This window comes from Tursiops truncatus, chromosome 8, assembly GCF_011762595.2.
Source record: "Tursiops truncatus isolate mTurTru1 chromosome 8, mTurTru1.mat.Y, whole genome shotgun sequence".
In the NCBI taxonomy this organism is placed as follows: Eukaryota; Metazoa; Chordata; class Mammalia; order Artiodactyla; family Delphinidae; genus Tursiops; species Tursiops truncatus.
The window spans coordinates 52,750,523-52,769,018 of NC_047041.1; the positions used below are offsets into that span (position 1 = coordinate 52,750,523).

General features: G+C 46.7%; 1 protein-coding gene across 1 annotated transcript in view; it reads left to right on the top strand.

The window, feature by feature from the left end:
• TENM4 (teneurin transmembrane protein 4) overlaps positions 1-18,496 on the top strand; it is a 739,181-nt gene that overhangs the window by 608,400 nt on the left and 112,285 nt on the right. Inside the window, exon 18 of the mRNA XM_073808362.1 lies at positions 5,414-5,599. Within this exon, the coding sequence (XP_073664463.1) occupies positions 5,414-5,599 (186 nt within the window). The remainder of the gene's footprint in view (positions 1-5,413; positions 5,600-18,496) is intronic.

Consider the following 18,496-nt stretch of genomic DNA (forward strand, 5'->3'; position numbering starts at 1 on the left):
GGTGTTCTTGGGCCTGACCTGGTTGCTCTCCAAGGCCCTGTATAGTTCAGCCAGGAACTTTACAGACTTGGAATGACACTTCAGGACAGTTGGGGATTTTCACCCGCTTTTAAGAGGAAGCCGAAGCTACGCACACAGGTGGCTTCTACCTGGGTTTTAATGGTTTTAATGGTTTTAATGGTTTTAATGGTCTTGGCTGATGGTGCCATGCTAGGTAACCAGAGAAAGAGTTTCATACCCAAATTTTGAGGCTCTGCTGCTAGAAAACATCTTGCTCTTCAGGGAGACGATTCCCTTCTCGGTGACTCGGGGCTGCACTGATACAGGATACCGTAGGTCTCCATCAATCAGTTAATGTACAGAACACAACATACATAACACAGATTACATAGAGCCATTCACATTTACCCTTTCCTTCGGTTACCACCACTCACTCACCCTGTAGGGGACCATTATTATTCTCCCTATTTGGGGGGTGAAGAAGTATGGTCCAGAGAGATTAAGTAGTTCTCCCAAGGGCTCCGCAAGGACTCAAGGAGACTGGAGAGTCGGAATCTGAATCCATGTCTACTGTATGGATTGTGTACTCTACGGTACGTCAGAGGGTTCCTCCCAGGCCCCTACCGTCCAGCATGGAGTCAGACAGTGGTTCCTCCCAGGCCCCTACCGTCCAGCATGGAGTCAGACAGTGCCGATGTTGATCACATGACCGTTGCCTAGCCTTTATCAAATGCTTGCTTGTATCACGTGTGTTGCATAAGTCAGAATTCACGTCTGATCTGACTTCAGTCTGATAACACTTGCCACTACACCCCATTTCCTTTCTTATAAGAATATGTGCGTGCACAGTTTTTCATATCCTGACTATGTGCCAGGCTCCATACTAGAAGCTTCACTTCTATTCATCTTAGCGCATTTAATTCAATTAGGTTATGTCCGTCTGCCAAGCTAGAATGTCACTCCTTGAGGTCAGGAAAGAGCCGTGTCTGTCATACTCACCATTGGATCCCCCAGTGCCCGCTCACCATTGGATTTGCACCCAGTGAGCGCTCAAGAAATTAAGCAAATGAGAGTGATTCCTCCACCAACTCTCTGCAGTAGTCAGTGTCATCCCCAGTTTACAACTGAGCAAACTTGAGACTTAGGAGCTGTGACCCAAATTTCACAAAGTACCATTCACATTACGTAAAGGGCACAGGAGCTGTCAAAGCACGTTCTTTAGCATCATCCTATTTGGTTTTCGCCAGCCACTCTGGGAAGTTATATCTGCTTCGGTGTAAAAGCAGAATCAGAGAAGCAAAAATAAAGCAGTTCCTTTTATTTCAAGGACAAAAAAAAAAAAAAATTGAGGTACATAAAAAAATAGCAATGGGGCCTACAACGTGAGACCCAATGAAGCAGAATCTCGGATTCCTGCTCCCGTCATGAGGCAGTGGGTCTCCTGCACTTGGGCGGAGAGCCCATCTGCAGAAAAGAAGCTCAACACTGCCAGGTTGTGTTACCATCAGTTAGCACCGCATAAACATCAGGGTCACCCTGTTCAGGCCCCTTCCATTAAAATGTGTAAGAGCTCACAACCCAGCTTGTAAAGGACTGATGGGGGGGTGCTCAGCCACCAGGCAGCCTTAGCTTCGCGCCAAGGCAGCATGTCTAGTGTAAACTGGCGGGGAGATGGAGAGTTTGGAGGGACGGCCCCGCAGTCTCCAGAGGAGAAAAGTGAGCTCGGGTGTCTGGGAAACTCTGTGTGAAGAATCTCATTGCATCTCACACATAGGCAGGGTCTGACTTGAACGTAACAAGGGATAAACAACAGGGCCAGAAGCGAGGGGAGATCTGCTGGAAGAACCAGGAGGTTCCCTCAAAGGAGAGCCTGCCTCTGTCTATTCTGTGACTCAGTTTCCTTATCTGTAAAATGAGCCTGCCTCTGTCTAGCCTGTGACTCAGTTTCCATATCTGTAAAATGCTTATCGTGCAGCCTTGCCCTGAGGATTGTCACAATGAGGAGAAAGCACCAGATGAACACACGACCTTGTAGAATTCCCCTATGCTCTCTGGGTCTCAGTAGCCTCACCTCCAAGAAGGATAATAGCCAGGTGTTCGCACAGCGTTGTTGTGATAGTTAAATGAGAAGTTGTATGTGAAGGGTGCTTTGTAAACTGTAAAACCTGATATAAGTGTTAAGTTATTAAGCCAAAAATGGCTTTTCCATACATTACCTCATTTGATCTAACGCCAACCGTGTAAGATTGGTAAAGTGGGAATTACTAGCCTCATTTTACTGAAACGGAAATCGAGATTCAATGAATTGCATAACTTGCACCTTGAAGATTACCCAGCCAATAAGTGACAAAGCCAAGAATAGATACCAAATCTGTCTGATCCTAAGATTCACGGTTCTTTTTTCATTGCACGTAAGCAGAAAGGTGCCGAAGTGAGTAACAGCTGTAGATTACTCAGCTGATCTTAGCAATCAGTTTGGGCTTTGTCTGGGCAATGATCTCCTGTGGGGCAGAGCCTGTGTATTATTGACCTCTGTATTCCTAGCACCCAGCGCAGTTTCTGGCACATAGCAGGCAGGCATGGACTATTACTGGAAGAATAAAGGAATCAGTATGAGCTGTATATCAGGGCTGTGTACCCTCTGAAGGGGGTGCTGTCATCATCCCTATTTTACGGAGGAAGAAAATGAAGCTCAGAGCAGTTGAGGAGGCTGTCTAAGGTCCCACAACTGGCAGAACCAAGATTTGGAGTCACACCTGATTCCAAGTCTTACGCTCTTTCACACACACTGCCTCAAAGTTAGCTAGTAAAGGAATGAACTACCCAGTAGTGAGGACCTGAAGTGAGGCCGTCAAATGCTGGGGAAGCCCTGCCTCTTCTGCTCTTAAGCCCGTGACCTTCAAGTGCCCCGCGGCCCAAAACACCAAGACTGTGCACTCCAAGTGCCCCGAGGAAGGCTGCCCCACAGCCTGTCCCTCTCCAGGCTCACACCTCGGTGAACAGAAGGGTTATTGGAAGTTTACTTTCACACCATAAACTGCCGCCTGGAAAATGTGCTGAGTAAACCCCCCAGAATGCTAAGCTGATCTTTCCTCCAGGCTCTCAGGTGAAAGTCCCAGCCAGCCCTGAGTTCAGGCCCTGCCTCCAGAGTCACCTGGGTCGATGCCCTTGCAGCGCTGTGCAGAAGGGATGGAAATTTCAGACTTAGGACGTAGGGAGACCCAGGGACCCGAGATTGTCATTCTTCATCTTGAGAAAAATCCAGGACATTGTCCGTGTAAGCAAGAAAGGAAGGAAACTTGAAGAACATCTTGAGAAAACCCCCTTCCTGGAGGGCTGCTGGGTGTCCTGACACTTTGCTCCACAGCTCCACGCTCGCTTCGGAAGTTTTCACAAGGGCAACCCACCAGAGATAAGCAGACAGATAGACCTGGACTGACTCTCGGCCAGGCTGAGCAGGGTGTACCTGAATTGTTTTAAATTCTTAGGCACCTGTAGCCCCAGGCACGCATGGATTTATTCATTATCCAGCAAACCTTAATTAAGGGTCTGTTCTGTGCCAAGATCTGTGCTGGGTACCAGGCCTAGAGGTGATCAGAATTCATCCAGCCTCAGGTTGTCCTGAGTCTGACAATGAGACACGCAGAAATGGAGAAGCAGTCTACCACGTCACATGGAAAGGCACGGAGCAAGAGAACAACCGCTGAGTGAATCGTGGGAGACTTCTCAGAGGAGGAGGGACACTCCAGCCGAGCCTTAGGGCTAGATCATGCTGTGTGACGTGGAGGATGTTTATATCATAGACTCCCACAGTCTTAGATGCCATCACGTCCCCCCTGCAGTTGATGAGGAAACCAACACCCAGAGAGGGCAAGTGACTTTCCCAAGGTCACACAGCAGATCCGTGGCTGAGCAGACACAGACCTCACAAACCTGGTCTTTGGACACGTAGTCTAAAGCTCACTGTCCTGAGAAATCTTTCTTGAGTTAGTGATCTTGCCATGCCCTTTTCTATTGTCCACTTCACTGAATGCTCAGCGTAGCCCTGATGGGTAGAAGAGGTGCTGTGAGGCAGCATCACCAGTGAAGTCAAGGAACCTGCCCAGGGTCACACAGCTTCTGCTCCTGAGCCTGGCATAGAACCCAGGTCCCCTGGCTCCAGGTCAGGGCTCTTTGCACACATTTTACAGCAGCCTTTCTCTCCCCTGGGGAGCTGAGAAACCCAGTGTGGTACTGCACGCATTAACTCCCTTTCCAGGTACTTTGCTTGGCAAGATGTCAGGCATAGGAACACACCATAAATGGGAACTATTACTGTTTTCTGTTTTGCTTATTTTTTAATTCTTGAACATTGTAGCCGTTGCCTTGTAGATTAATATGGAAGTTCTGAGCCTCTGAGATCTAATTTTATTTTCTTTTTCAAAAGTAGTTGGAGTGTTAGTAGCTTCCAAGCCAGGAGTGTAGCTTGGAAGGGGTAACGTGCAAATGCAATTTGACATGGGTGCCAGTCAGTTTAATTTGAAAGAAATTTAAGGTGTTGGGATCTTCATTTGAAGAATGTTGGGCCACGAGGCAGAGAATTGAGTCAGGGGCTCCATCACAGCGCTGGCCGAGAGCATCAAGGGCCCCAGTTGTTCAACTCGTTGCCTACAAAGGAGTTGTGTTTCAAAGCTCTCACAGCCTCTGCCTGAGTAACCGTGAAGTTGTCGCTGGCCCGGGGCCCAAGGGACTTGTGGATCAGGTCGCGTGTGTCTTTTGCACCATCTCACAGACGGGCCTTTGTGAAGGGCAACTCCAGTCTGCCTGTGAAGCACCTCCACCCCCAGTCCAGCTGTTTGCTTTGGAAAAGCCACTTAGATGGTGCTCAGAGTTGGGGTGATGAAGCAGTGAGCAGAGGAACTGAACATAAACCCAGCAGGGCACCAGAGAACCCCCCTGGGATGCGGGGGTCCAGCCTCCCCTTTCCTCCCATCTCAGTTAGAGTCAAAGCTGGAATGAAGTGCAAGCCCGGGACCCGTCATGCACCCCAGCCAGACCCACAGGTACTTCGCCTGGCTCAGCCTCACTTCGTTTTCACACATAATTGGTTTTTAATTAAATTTGACTTCTCCTCGCATCTGTTCAGAAGGGCGGTCCCCTTTGGAAGCGGTAAGCACAGAAGCGGGGACAGGCTGGCCACAGAGAAAAGTGAACAGAGCAGAGCCCTACAGTCCATCCTATTTTGGCGAGGAAAGGGGCTCGGGACAGGCCTCTGGCTGGAGAACTGTTCTTGTCCGAGGGTCCTTGTTCTTGTCCCGAGCCTCCTGAGCCTCTGGAATCCCGACTGCTCACAGAGCGTGTGACCCTTGTTCCCAAGAACGACTGGCTCAATACTTGTCTTTTCTCTCTCCCCCTTCTCCCTCCCCCCACCCAGAGATCTGTGCGGCCGAGTGTGGTGGCCACGGCGTCTGCGTGGGGGGCACCTGCCGCTGCGAGGACGGCTGGATGGGGGCGGCCTGCGACCAGCGCGCCTGCCACCCGCGCTGCGCCGAGCATGGGACCTGCCAGGACGGCAAGTGCGAGTGCAGCCCGGGCTGGAACGGCGAGCACTGCACCATCGGTATGAGGGCCGGGCCTCCGCACCTTCTCCAGGGCTGCGCGGTGCCGTTGTCTGTCGGGCACCTCGGGGCCCCTGTCGCATGTGGGAACTGGGCCAAAAGTCCTTTCATCTGACGACATTATGGTTGGCTTTTCCTAGACATCAGTTGGACTCAAACTCACAATAGGACATTTTTAACCTTTTCCCTCCCACCCTGCATCTCCCAGATCTCAGCTAGCTGGTCAGCATGCCTTGGGTTTAGCCCTTCCCGGGCCAAAAGCAGTATAACTTTGTGTTAGGAGCTGGGGTTCAGGCATGAGGCAGATGACTCTACCTCAGCAGCTGTGAGCAAGTCCCAAGGCCTCTCGGAGCCTCAGTTTCCTCACCTGTGAAATGGGGATAATAATGCACGTACAGGCTGGCACATCGTACAGTACTCCATAAACATAGCCATTAAATCAAGTTTATGGTCTGGTTGGGAGGTCTTGGGCTTAGCGCTGAACACCCCCAGTAGCCTCCTAGGCTGGAGCTCCCGAAGAGGCCTGGGATCCTGGGGAAAGCTTCCCGCAGGCCCCAGGCCACATCTGCATCCCGTTAGGCCTGGGATCTGCCCCCTCCCCTGTCCTCGGCTTCCGTCCCGTCTGCATTTGTCTCCTTTCCCCTCTCCTGGTGGCTCCTTGGCACCAGCCCCTGCTGAAGCAGCACTGTTGGCAGCTTTCAAAACAAGCTGATCACTCTGTTCCCTTCTTTCTGCCTTTCCTGCTGGTTTTGTTGATTTTAAACACAGCCAGACGTTTGCTTGGTTTATTATCCTGGAATGAACACTCACCAAAAGGTCTTTATTGAATCAACTGGTCTGTGTGTGTGTGTTTTAACTTCTTCCCCTTCCATTTTTTTTTCAAGGAAGGGTCTGTGATCAAATGGCAAGCACATGGCTCTAGGAGACAGGATTCCGGGTGCCTCTCCAGCTCTGACAGTCACCTCGTGATTACAGAAACTGGGAGGCAAGCCCCAAAGATTACGAGGGACAAAGGAATTTTGAGCAAATGGGGCTACCTCTCATTTCATATTGTTTTAGGCCGCATTCCTTTTGTTTCGCAGCCTGAAATTAGCTTTTATTCATCATCCCTGCCTCCACACCATCGCCCTTTTTATCAATGGCAGTGGAATACCTTATACTTACTAATATTAATAATAATGGGCTCTGATTTTTGAGTATTTACAGTGTGGCGAGCACTGTGCTAAGGGCTTTGACTGCGTTCTTTCCCACTCCCATCCATCACCCTGTGGAGGCACACGTATTTCCCCCCTTCTTTTCAAGGACCTGAGGCCCAAGGTCACTTAACTGTTAAGAAGTAGGACTGGATGTTGAGGCTTGGTTTTCTGAGCCTTGGGGAGGAGCTCCTCGCCAGCTGCTTGCTCTGCGGTCCTTGCAGGACAAAGCCCAGGTTTTCTGCAGAGGCCTCTGGCTCTCATCCTTCCCAGAGGCTGGGCCTTCTTATTCCAGTTGGTCTCAGAGTCCCACAGCTAGCTGGCCAGCCACACTCTTACCAGAGTCCAGAGCCGCTCCACAGCCGCCGGCAGCCCACCCTGCTTTTCCGTAGCAGAACGCGCCACGCTGTCTCACTGTGCGCCTCTGGGTGGCTTCTTTCCGTCAGTGTCATCCTGTCCCACGACCGCCCTGGACACCTCTTAAAGAAAAGCAGCCCTAGTCACCAGAGAGGCCCACCTGCTTCTTTCAACTCTGCCCCTTCCTTCACCTTCACTTTTCTGCATGACTAAGGACAAGCTGACCTTTTAGCCTCCCAGCCCAGAAGGGGACCCATCCCTATTAAAACCAAAATCAGAGCCCAGAGAGAATGCATTCTGTTTTCTATCACTTGCTTATAGAGTCCTCGGCTCACCTCACCAAGTTCCAAGCAGTTTATGGATGTCAGGCTTCTATAAGGTTAAAGCATCTCATCTGAGTCAAATGATGAGGGATTTACGGAAATCCTCCCTGCGTCCAGTCACAGATGATTCATGGCAGGGCTTGTGGGCAGGCTGGGTTCCAGCTGGTGTCTCGTGGATGTTCCTCAGCCTAGCTTGAAGAACATCTCTGTTGTGATGCCAAGGAGTCAGACCAGCCCGTCCCACCTCCCCTGCACACCCTGTTGTCACTCTTTGAGAGCAAATTCCTCCTTGGGATTGCAGATGCTTTTTCCCCTCCGGATAAGAAATACACCAAGGTAAATGTGCACGGTTCAAGAGGGAGGTTGACAGTCCTAAATACCAGAAAACTGTCACAGGACATTGAAGAAGTAAAGGACTAGTCATAGTGGCTCAGATGAAAGGACTTTGGCTCGGAATTCTGTTACCTTTCATTGTGTGGTGCGCGTTTCCTTTGACCCTGTCTAATCTCCCCGCATGGCAACTTGCCCTCTGTGCGTCTCTGCCCGTGGCCAGCTGCATCCCCGCTAGAAACCCGACACCCTAGTGCCGAAGGAACACTTCAGTAACCTTGCTGGATGGAAGGGAAGGAGTACGAGATACAAACGAGGGAAACAATGGCGGTGCCTTCTTTTTTCTTTTCAGAATAGATATGAGAAGGAGAAACCCCTCTTTAATCTTTGATGGTAGCAAGAAGCACTTCCTTACATTCCAGGGAACTTCACTCCCTGCGAGGAACATTTAGGAAGAGCAAAAACTGCTGGTGTGAAAAGTTAGAAATTCAAAGTGTTAAATGTTCTCTTGTTGTCAGATTTCATCATTATTCAATGGGTCATCGCACAGCTAGCTCGTATTTTTCAGTGTGGTTCTGTCCCATACCAGAGAAGAGGCCAGGATCCACGATGCTGATTCAGAGACCTCCACACAGTGGGATCCAAAGAGAGCAAGGCCTGTTCATTTGCACACTGCTGCCCTCCATAAACGGGAAAGAATGACTTGGTTCCCTAACAGCTGGCATAAAAGAGTAAGACAAGTCTGGGCTCCTTTGGGTCAAGTCCCCAGCTTAAAAACCTTCTTACCCCAGTGACATTTCCCAGAGCAGATTATATAGTAGGAATTAAATATCTCCTTTTGGAGGCTTGGGTCCACCTTTTCTTTTATGGAAGCTCCCTGGTTTTTCTCAAAACAGATTGGTTTTCTCAAAACAGATTGGCATCCTCTTTCATGACAATATTTTTGTCAAAAAGCAAGACTATTTCAAATCTTAATTCCTTACGTTAGGAATTATCTGTCTCTTTGCAACTTCAAGAAAAGTCTTGGTGACAGCACCGTGGGTAGACCACATGGTCGCTGGGGCTTCAGTTTCTCCCTCTGTGAATCACAGAGTGGGGTGGCTGGAGGAGTCCTGCAGGGGTGATGGAATTCCGGCCCCTCCTCCACTGCCCACAGACTGCACACCCATCACCTGCTCCTAAAAATATCCCACAAATAAAGCAGGATTTTTTCATTTTCACTCTTACTTACTTACTAGTAATACATCCACTTGTGTATATGGAACCAGTTTCCCTAGTCTAGAAGCTAAGGTCAGATGGATTGATTAGGATCCGTTTCTCAAGTATATGGTCAACACAGAGTCATCAAAAACGTATTTTTGGATGTCTTTTCCAGGAATTTTATGAGTCTCTTCAGTCTGGGGCTTGACCTCCAGTTTCTTTAGAGAAAGCTGAAAATCATAGCTAAATTTAAGAAGGTGTTTAATTTTTCCTATTTCTTTGAAAACACCAACATTTTGGATCACTTCTATGATAGTTATTTTGTTCACTTCACTGCCCCTTGTCTATGAGGTCCCAAAACACATGTGGGAAATGCTAGCTCCTGATTACATGTGTAAAATTCCAACCTTGACCCCAAAGCTGTGATTGTTCAAGATGCCAGATATGCAGAAGTATTTACTAGGTTCCAGGAGAACTGTCCAATCATATAAATCTTGATTCTCAAACAAATCCTCCTCTGGGAGTAAAGATCAAAATAATACTCTGATGATGCAATTACTAGAGCGAGCAAAGCCAGACTTCCCGATGCAGGGAAATTACAAAGAAAGGCCACACAGTCTTCTGGAGTTCTTTGTCCACTTTTGAACGGTAGCTCTTGAGTTTCTTTTTTGTAATCAGACAATCCTTAACCAAGAGCTCACAAGCATTCACAAGGTATCAGCGCCTGTGAGATAACCTATGCTTCTCCCTCCTCAGAGGCATCATGACCCATGAGTTGTAGGACAAATGCTGACACGGAGAAAGAGAAAACGGACAGGGATCTACCCCGTGTTATCAGAGCAAGAACTTGATTAGTTGATGGTCCTGGGAGCTTTCAGCCCACATGTGGTAGGAGTGGGAAACTGGAGACCAGTGAGTGGGCTCCGTGAGCCCCTCTCGGGGTGGGTGCCGTTGGCCACTTATTCCTCACTGATCCTTCGTCCAAAGAGAGAAGAGCATGAATGTATCCAAGAACTTAACAAGAACATCTCTTTGATGATTTGTCATCCATCTGAAAGAAGTTCAGATGACTATAGCCACCCCAGTCATCACCTGCCATAATGATCTTCGTTTCACCTGACCTAACGGGTACCAATGATACAGCTGTTAGAGTCAACGGAGCCTCCTGAAGAATAAGCTTCTTGCCATGTTCTTCACAACCTTTGATGGGGGCCCCTGAAGCTTCTTGGGATTCTCTTAAGAGAAATTTCTGGAAACTTCTATTGGTACAGGCAAGTGAAGGAAAGAAGCTTTCACGTTGGAGGTCATAGAAATGCTAAAGAGATCTAAGACCTCACAGGCTACCCTCGTGCTAAGGCTCAGAGCTTGTCTTATAAATAGCTGCCTGCCTCCACTATCTCCACTTTGTTGCCCAGTGACAGGAACATAGAAGCGCGTGGTCCAAGAGGAAAATGACTCTGCTTCCGTCGTCTTCATCCTGAAATCTGGAGGAGAAAGATGAAGGAATCTGGGGAAGCCCTGAATCCACCATCCATAATGCAAGCTTAGGGACTTGGCGTCATCTTTTCTTAAAGTTAGTGCTTTAAAATCACGATGAAATTTTACGTGACTTGAGTCAAGGGCGTATGTGCCAAGCTTTTCAAACAGTGAAAGAAGCAGCAGTGTGGACTTCTGCATATGCCTTTTATAAGTAAATGGCATTGGACTTCAAAGACTCAGTTACCACTTTCATTTTCAGTAGAGGCAAGGAAGCTCTCTTCCATTACCAGGAAGCTCTTGGTCTTGGTGTTGACTGGCTGTTATCAGCTTTTTTCACAGCGTGGCCTGAGGTCACTGTGTGAGGAAGGAATCCCTGGATTTGTGGAATCCACTGTTGTCTCCTGAAACCCACAACATTGATTATGACCTGAGTGTGCCTCCATCACTTCCACTGGCTGGTGTTCCTGCCTGTGGTCTGAGAAATTAGTAAGCATTTTTTAAAGGTACTAAAAACATATTTAATAGAGATCTTTATTGCTAAATAGTTCTTATAGCAATAGAAGAGAGAGAGAGGGAGCTCTCTGAGGTCAGCCCCTGGGTTTGGGGAGATTAGCCTATATAGTGGATATAATCTCTACTCATCACCAGAGCCATGATATCACCGTTAAGTTTGGAGACGTTTTTCTGGTCAGAGGATTCCCTCCAAGTGGATGCTGCGCAGTGGTATGGTCATTTGAATCCCAATGATGCCTGTCTCGTCCAGCCGAGTCATCCTTGCCAACCCTGTGAGAGAAATCTAGGCTCACTCCATCTCATCTGTAGCTGGGTTCAGTGTCATTACCAGAACCTATGATTATGACCCTCCACAAAATTCTGCAGATCTGAACGCTAAGAACACCAGCTGAGCCAGGAGATCTGTGTGTTGTGTCGTGGTTCTCCGATGGCGTATCCTGGGAGATGATGTCTAAGCAATTTTAGATCACTTTGCAAAATTAGATGATGATCTTGACTAAGACGCAGGTGACAGATGAACCAAGAATCGAGAAAGTCTTCGCCTTCACCAGAGATGTTTCCTAGGTGGTTTTTCATGTGGGCTGACCCTGTTTTTCACTGTCATTCCACAGCTTTGTTTGTTCAGTCCTGCTTAATACACCACTCCCCTTCACTTTCCCTTCTTACATCCTGTTAGCTCATGGACTGTGCAGCATCTGTAAGAATGAAGGGGAAGCGTGCAGACCCAGTGAAAACTCCTCTTCCCAGTTTTCCACTTGGCTCTGCAGCCTCTGGGAACATATTTCCTCTTGAAGCACAGACCACATGGGTGCCTGAACTAAGAACCTACCCTCTCATCCACCAGTCTTAGGAGGCAAATATATATTGATGAACAGCCACAGTGTCTGTCCTATCCAGAGGATTGAAAACATAAAATTTATATTTCTTTTATGGAGAATGTTCTTACAGTTTATAGAACCCTAGGGCTTCCAGATAAGGCCTCACCATTGCAGTTGAGCCCTCTCTTATGGACTTTTGATTCACGTGTGAAATCGAGCTAAGGGTGGGGACCAGCCCGGCTGAAAGCATCAGCCCTTCAGGAAATGGCCATCTCTCCAGCCTTTGTGGGAGCACATGTGGAGGAGGTATAGAGAAGGAGGTGCTAGGGAAGCTCCTCCAATGGCTGTGACCACAGCCCAATAGGGAAGGTGAAATGCTGTTACTGATTTATGCTGGGAATGAAGAGGTCTGCCCTGCCCCAAGCACAGAGCCAGGCACCCATGTATATGCACAGTAGGTTTAGTTCAGAGCCACATTTGACACCCATCCTCACAAATGAGCAAAACCTTAGATTGCCAAATAATTCAGTGCTTGGCTATAAGCCCCCAATGATGATGTGTGATGATAACAATGATGTATGCGTTGGAAAACAAAGCATACATCATTCTACCTTTTAAGTTAATCAGCGTTGAGAAGGAGTCAGGTTTTCTTTTCTTTCTCTTGTCTTTCACAGCCACATCCATTGACCTGCACCTCACATTCTGTGTAAGATGCAAAGGAGAGATGCATCTTCCTTAGAACACCACGCATTCTGCATTCACGTCTATGTGGGCACGTGGGTCCGTGGAAAATACAAGAATGGCAAACAGATAAGCTAGCAGTATATTTGACCAAAGGCTCAACCTACTTCCCTGGTGTATATCAGGGGTGACTCGCATTTTGCCTATTTCCGAATTCCAACCTCCTGCGGTCACCTCTGCCATGCAGGGTGCCCTCACTGTTGTCCCGCTGCATCTCCTGGAGGGAAGGTGGTTGCTGCTTTGGGTAGACAAAGGGGCAAGTTCTAGTTTTCCTTAAAGCTGATGGAGCAGGAGTGTAGCCACTTTTGCAGCTTCCCATCCTCCTTTTTCCGCTGTTCTCCTCATCCATATGTCTTCTTATTTATATGATCACATTTCCAAACGCCTGGATCACAGAGTGAGTTGACGTTCCTTTTGGCCCTTCCTGGAGAATGCGCTTGCTCTCCCTCCTTCTCTCTCGTGTTGTCCTGTCTTTGGTTTTATTTTCCCCACCCTGGCAGGTCTGTCCCAAACGTGGGGTGCAGCCCCCTTTGTCTCCTTGGCACCTGGCATGGTTATGTGACAGGCAGTATTGCACTTTTTCAATCCTACCTTAAATGTGCTGTCTTTTATTTCCCAAGCGCACTATCTGGATAGGGTAGTTAAAGGTATGGTGTTCTTCCTCTATTTTCCTGTTGTCTTTGTGTGTGTGCTTGTGTATGAGCATAACAGACAGAAGAAATGCGTATCTGGAAATGTATAGATACCCCATAAGCAAGGTGTCTCGGTGCTGCCGCGTCCCAGGCTTTGTCACAGCAGACACTGCCCAGAGGGCGGGGTTTTGGTCACAAGATGGTTGATATACCTGGAGTGTCATTCTCCCCTGCCCCAGGTGCTCAGTCTGTTTTGTGACATTACCACCGTGCTGTTGTCCTTCTCTCCCCATACACAGATACACCCCCTCACCCTTTCTACCCCATCTCATGTCACCCTGCCCATGCTTTATGGCCCCTGGTCCATCAGAATGAAGATGCTGGGAACCAGGGTGGGTGGCCTGAGACAGGAAGAGACCCCAGAGCAAACTAAGAAACCTAAGAACTCCATTCCCCCTAGTACTAGTACTGTGTGCTAGATGCTGTCCCAGGCTCTGGAGAAATGGGGGAAAACAGACCCCTGACCTCAGGAAGTGAATGGTCTGTTTGTTTGGATTTTTTTTTTTCCTTTTCAGAGAAGGCCTGACTTTGGTAAGTTTTATTTTTGAAGAGTGTTCCCCACAGGCCAAGTAATTCCTTCTGTTTGAAACATTTACATTAAGTAGATGGTACCCAATTTTCCAAAGAGGCCTCATTGCTCTAGGAATAAGTCTCAGAACGATCAGATGTGTGTGCTCCAGAAAGGCCCCAAGCTTCCGGAGGAGAAATACCATGCCATCTTCAGCTTTTTATCCTCAAGCCCTCACACGGCACCAGGCACCAAATATGTGCTCATTGGTTAAGGAAACATACTCTGAAGTCAGACTGCCTGAGTGTGAATCCAAACTCCAATACTTAATGAACTGGATGACCTTGGCCATGCTTCTTCACCTCTCTTCCCTTCAGAGTCTTTATAAAATGAGGAAAACAGGACGTGCCTGGTGGGATTGGCGTGAGGATTGATTAAAGTAATGAGTGTAAAGTGCTTAGCACGTGGGCAGGAATGATGCTCAGTAAATGTTAGCTGTGCTGTTTTATCATCATATTCTTAGCCTCACCGTTAACTTGAGAAGGACTTCATTAACCACACTAATTTTTGAAATTGTAAAGAAAAAGGTTAAATTGGCTTTTAATAAGAGATAGCAACTGCTGTTTAAAAAGTGACGGAAAGGATTTTAGGGAAACATCAATAACTAAATGCTTTTCAACTGGAGTATCTTTGCCAAATACAGCAAAGGTGGTACTAGGGCCCATCCAATGGTGTCGAGAAGCACGCTGCCTCGCATTTCACGTACTGGCCTTCAACCAAGAATAACATTATTCCAGCAAGAAAGAGTAGCACCTCTGAGCCTCTTTAAAATAGGCATTTCACACATAATCATTATCAGAGGAATCCTCAGTATGGATTAAGTTTAATAGCTGGTGGATTTTTTTCCCTACTTTGTGAGGTTTTTCCATATCCATGAGTCTTAAGGGAGTCCTGTGAATTTTTTTCAAGTGAATAGATATGCTCATTTGATTGGAGAAGGAAATTAAAGTTGAAGAAGCTGAGTGGCCCATTCTGGATCACACTCATAGTAAGTGACAGAACCCAGGATTTTGTGTTTCCTGGCCTAATCCGTATTTCCAGTATTCTTTCATCTGTCACGGTAAATCACCGAGAATGTCCCATTAATTTCCAAAATTCTTCCTCCAAACTGTCTTCCAAACTGGCAGCCTCACCAGGAAGTGACCCGTATTCTCTCAAACCACCCGTTCTGATCTTTAGTTCAGAAAATATATCACCAAACCTTGAGCTGGATTAGGTCAGTGAATCATAACTTGCTTTAAAAGACAAATGTTTCTTGCCAAAATCTAGGTCTGGACCAAGCCGCATCTGGCTGGCTTTCTGGTATAATGGGTACTAGTAACTCCCCCCAAAAAAAGAATTCAGAGACCGACATAATGCAAACCCCAGACTTTTCAGAGTAGAGTATTTTGCAGTTCAGAGACAAACCAGCCTTTGTTCTTTGCTTTCCACTTGCATTGGAAGACACTGAGGAAACAACAGTCACTCAGCAAGTATGTTGAACTCCTCCTAAGTGCCAGGAAATGTGGATGCCACACAACGGAAGTGGTCCCAGCCTAGCAGAGAAGACACTAAAACAAATAATTCCAACAAAGTATGATGACGATTGTGATAGAGAAAGTCCCACGACCACTTAGCAAGAAGAGCTCTCCCCAACTTAGGCAGGTCCTCATAGACCAAGACCGTGGGCCGTAACATAAGCATGGTATCCCGCTTTTAAAAGCAGGACGATGACTTGATGACATTTGTGATTTGGAAGGATCGATCTGGCCATATTGTGGAAAAGAGTTGAAAAGGAGCATTTGGGGGCAAAGAGACCAATTAGGAGACTGTTGCTATCATCTAGGAGGGAAAAAACAGTGACCTTGTCTAGGGAAGTGACGGTAGGGATGAAAAAGTACAAGAAAACCAGAAAGAGAAACAAACATAAATGGGACATTTGTTGTGTTAGGTGTGTTGCATAGCTGCTTTACCCCTTAAGTAAAAAATAAATACCGTCAAGGATTCTGAAAGTCTTCTAGCTTCAAGGGAGGCTTCTTCCTAGGCTTAAGCATGAGGTTGAAGATAAAGCGGTCCCCTGTCATTTAAAGGGCATTGTTTCTTTTCAAAAGCTTATTAGCCCTTCTCTAAACCTTAAAATTACATTATTTTGGCTCTGACAAATGCCTGGTGTGAGTCGTTCCAGAGGGGGTTGTTAATGTCACTTGGGCTCTCTGAATTACTGATGAATTTCAGGGTTGTGGAATTAGTGAGCTTTAGCAATGGGTAAAGATGGGCATATTGCTTTAAGAAAGTCAGCAAGTCCCCCAGAGGAGGCTTCCTCATACTGGCTCATGGGCGTGTGTTGATCCCAGGTGCAAATTCCTGCTTGAGAGCAAACCTCATTCAAGCCACAGGTACTCCAGTTCTCTCTGAAACCCTGAAACTGGTAGGACAGTGCAGACCCTCGGGATAGAACCTGGTCCATTTGAAGAAACTGTGGAGAGAGTGCTGTGATTTCACGTGTAGAGCTTACCCTCCCCAAGAACACGGGCTCCCCCTGGCAGTTTAAGAGCAGCACGGAATGTGTTGCACCAGGCACTGTGTGCTAAGAGGCGCTTCCCACAGAGGGTTTTGTGGAATGGAATATTCTGCATTATTGTAAATGGTTGTGGGTAGGGGAGGAATAGTTCTGAGGAAAGCGTTCTGATACTCAGATAAGCAGGTTTCTTTATTATAAGACTTCCCAGAGCCTTTAGTGTATTAATATTTAGTGTGACTTTCTAGGATAAGAATATAGGATATATTGTTTTCCAGACTGACAGAAGTTTGTATTTGAGGACCTCGTAGAACTAGTAGTTCAAAGAATTCACTTTGAGAAGTATTGTTTGAGATTATAAGGTCCATTTTAAATTGCCCTGGAACAAAGGGTATCGATAAATAGAGTATAAAAATATTGAAGGCAGAGGCTATATCTCAGCTCTGTGTACCCCAGAATTAACACATGCCTGGTGTCCAGTAGGTGTTAAGTAAAGTTTGTTGAAATTAAGAACAAAATCATCAAATTTGAAGTTGTTTTGACCTTCTCTATTGGGAGGGACCTAACAGAGCATCTCATCCAAACCTTCATTTCACAGATGAGGAAATTGAGGCCAAAAGAGGAAAAATCACTTTCCCAAGATCCCACAACTTAGGCAGGCTGGACCTAGGTCTCCACCTCATTCATCGATTCATTTCAACAAATACATACCGAGTACTGGCTCCATGCAAGGCACTGGATTAGGTCCAAGGTTGCCTTTGTGGCAAGTATGGCAACTTTATGGCAAGTTTACATTCTAGTGGAGGGAGTAAGGCAGTAAACTATTGCAAAATTAATAATTTGAGTATGCTCGGGACAGTTGCTCTCAGGGGGAAAGAGTGCCAGGAAAGCATGAAACAGTGGGCCTGGTGTGACACTCGTGACCCTCAACCCATCTCGTTGCTTCCTGCTGAGCTGCATGTTGGCCCCATGACCACGTCATTGGGTTTGTCTCAGCTCCCTCTGGCAAGGTTTATATTTATGAGGACCACAGCTTTTGACCCAAACATTGACACAGTTTGGACTGGCAAAGGGTTATTTTCTGGTGTGTGAGTTTCTTAGTGAAGTTATACAATGTTAAAACAAAATAAACCCAATAATAATGATAGCAGTTGTCATTTGTTAAATGCCTACCAGTGTCACCCACTGTGCTAAATAATTGATATACATTATCCCATTAATCTTCTTAACAACTCTTTGAATTACATATTACCTCCATTTTACAGATGAGAAAACTGAGGCTTAGAGAGTTAAATAATTTGCCAGTCATCACACAGATAGTAAGTAAAATGGTGGTGCTGGGATTTAAACTGAGGTCTGTCTAGGTACAAAGTCCATACTGTATTATAACACATGGTTTTTATTAAAAATTTAGGATTAAAGGGAGTGAAATTGGCACTGCCCTGGGAAATAAGGATCTGGAAAATATAACCAAAAGTTACTTAGTTTGGAAATAATATATGTAGAACGTCTAGCACAGTGGCAAGCCATAGGAGACCTTCAGTATATGGCAACTGCATTGTCATCACTGTCCTGAAGCATCTAAACCAGGGTTTGGCATCTACAGCACACAGACCAAATCTGGCTCATCACTCGTTTTTGTCAATAAAGTTTTATTGGAACACAGCCATGCCCATTCATTTATAAATTGTACGTAGCTCCTTTCAAGCTACAATGGCAGTGTTGGGTAATTGCAACAGAGACCATATGGCTCACAAGCCTAAAATATTTATTATCTGGACCTTTACCGGAAAAGCTTGCCAACTCTGATCTAGATAACCGCCTCAGTTTTCTATTTTGCCTTTCTATGACCCCTACCTGAGGTTAGGGATACAACTTATGATATTATAGTCCCTCTACTAAACTAGAGAGAAGGTCAGGGTGAGTAGAAGATTCAGATGCTGTGTTCAAGCTGTATGTCAGGCTTTGTGCATCGTGCGTACATTATCTCATTTAATCCTCCCAACAACCCCATTTTATAAGTAGACTGAGGCTCAGAGAAATTAAATAAGGTGCCTGGGTGTCCTAAAGCCACTGTGTGACAGAGCCAGCCTTTGATGTGGCTCCCAAGCGTGTGCTCTTAGATAAGAGATGTTATTTGCATCTTACAAGAGGCTACATCTTGGAGCAAGAGAAAGCAGTCCACTAC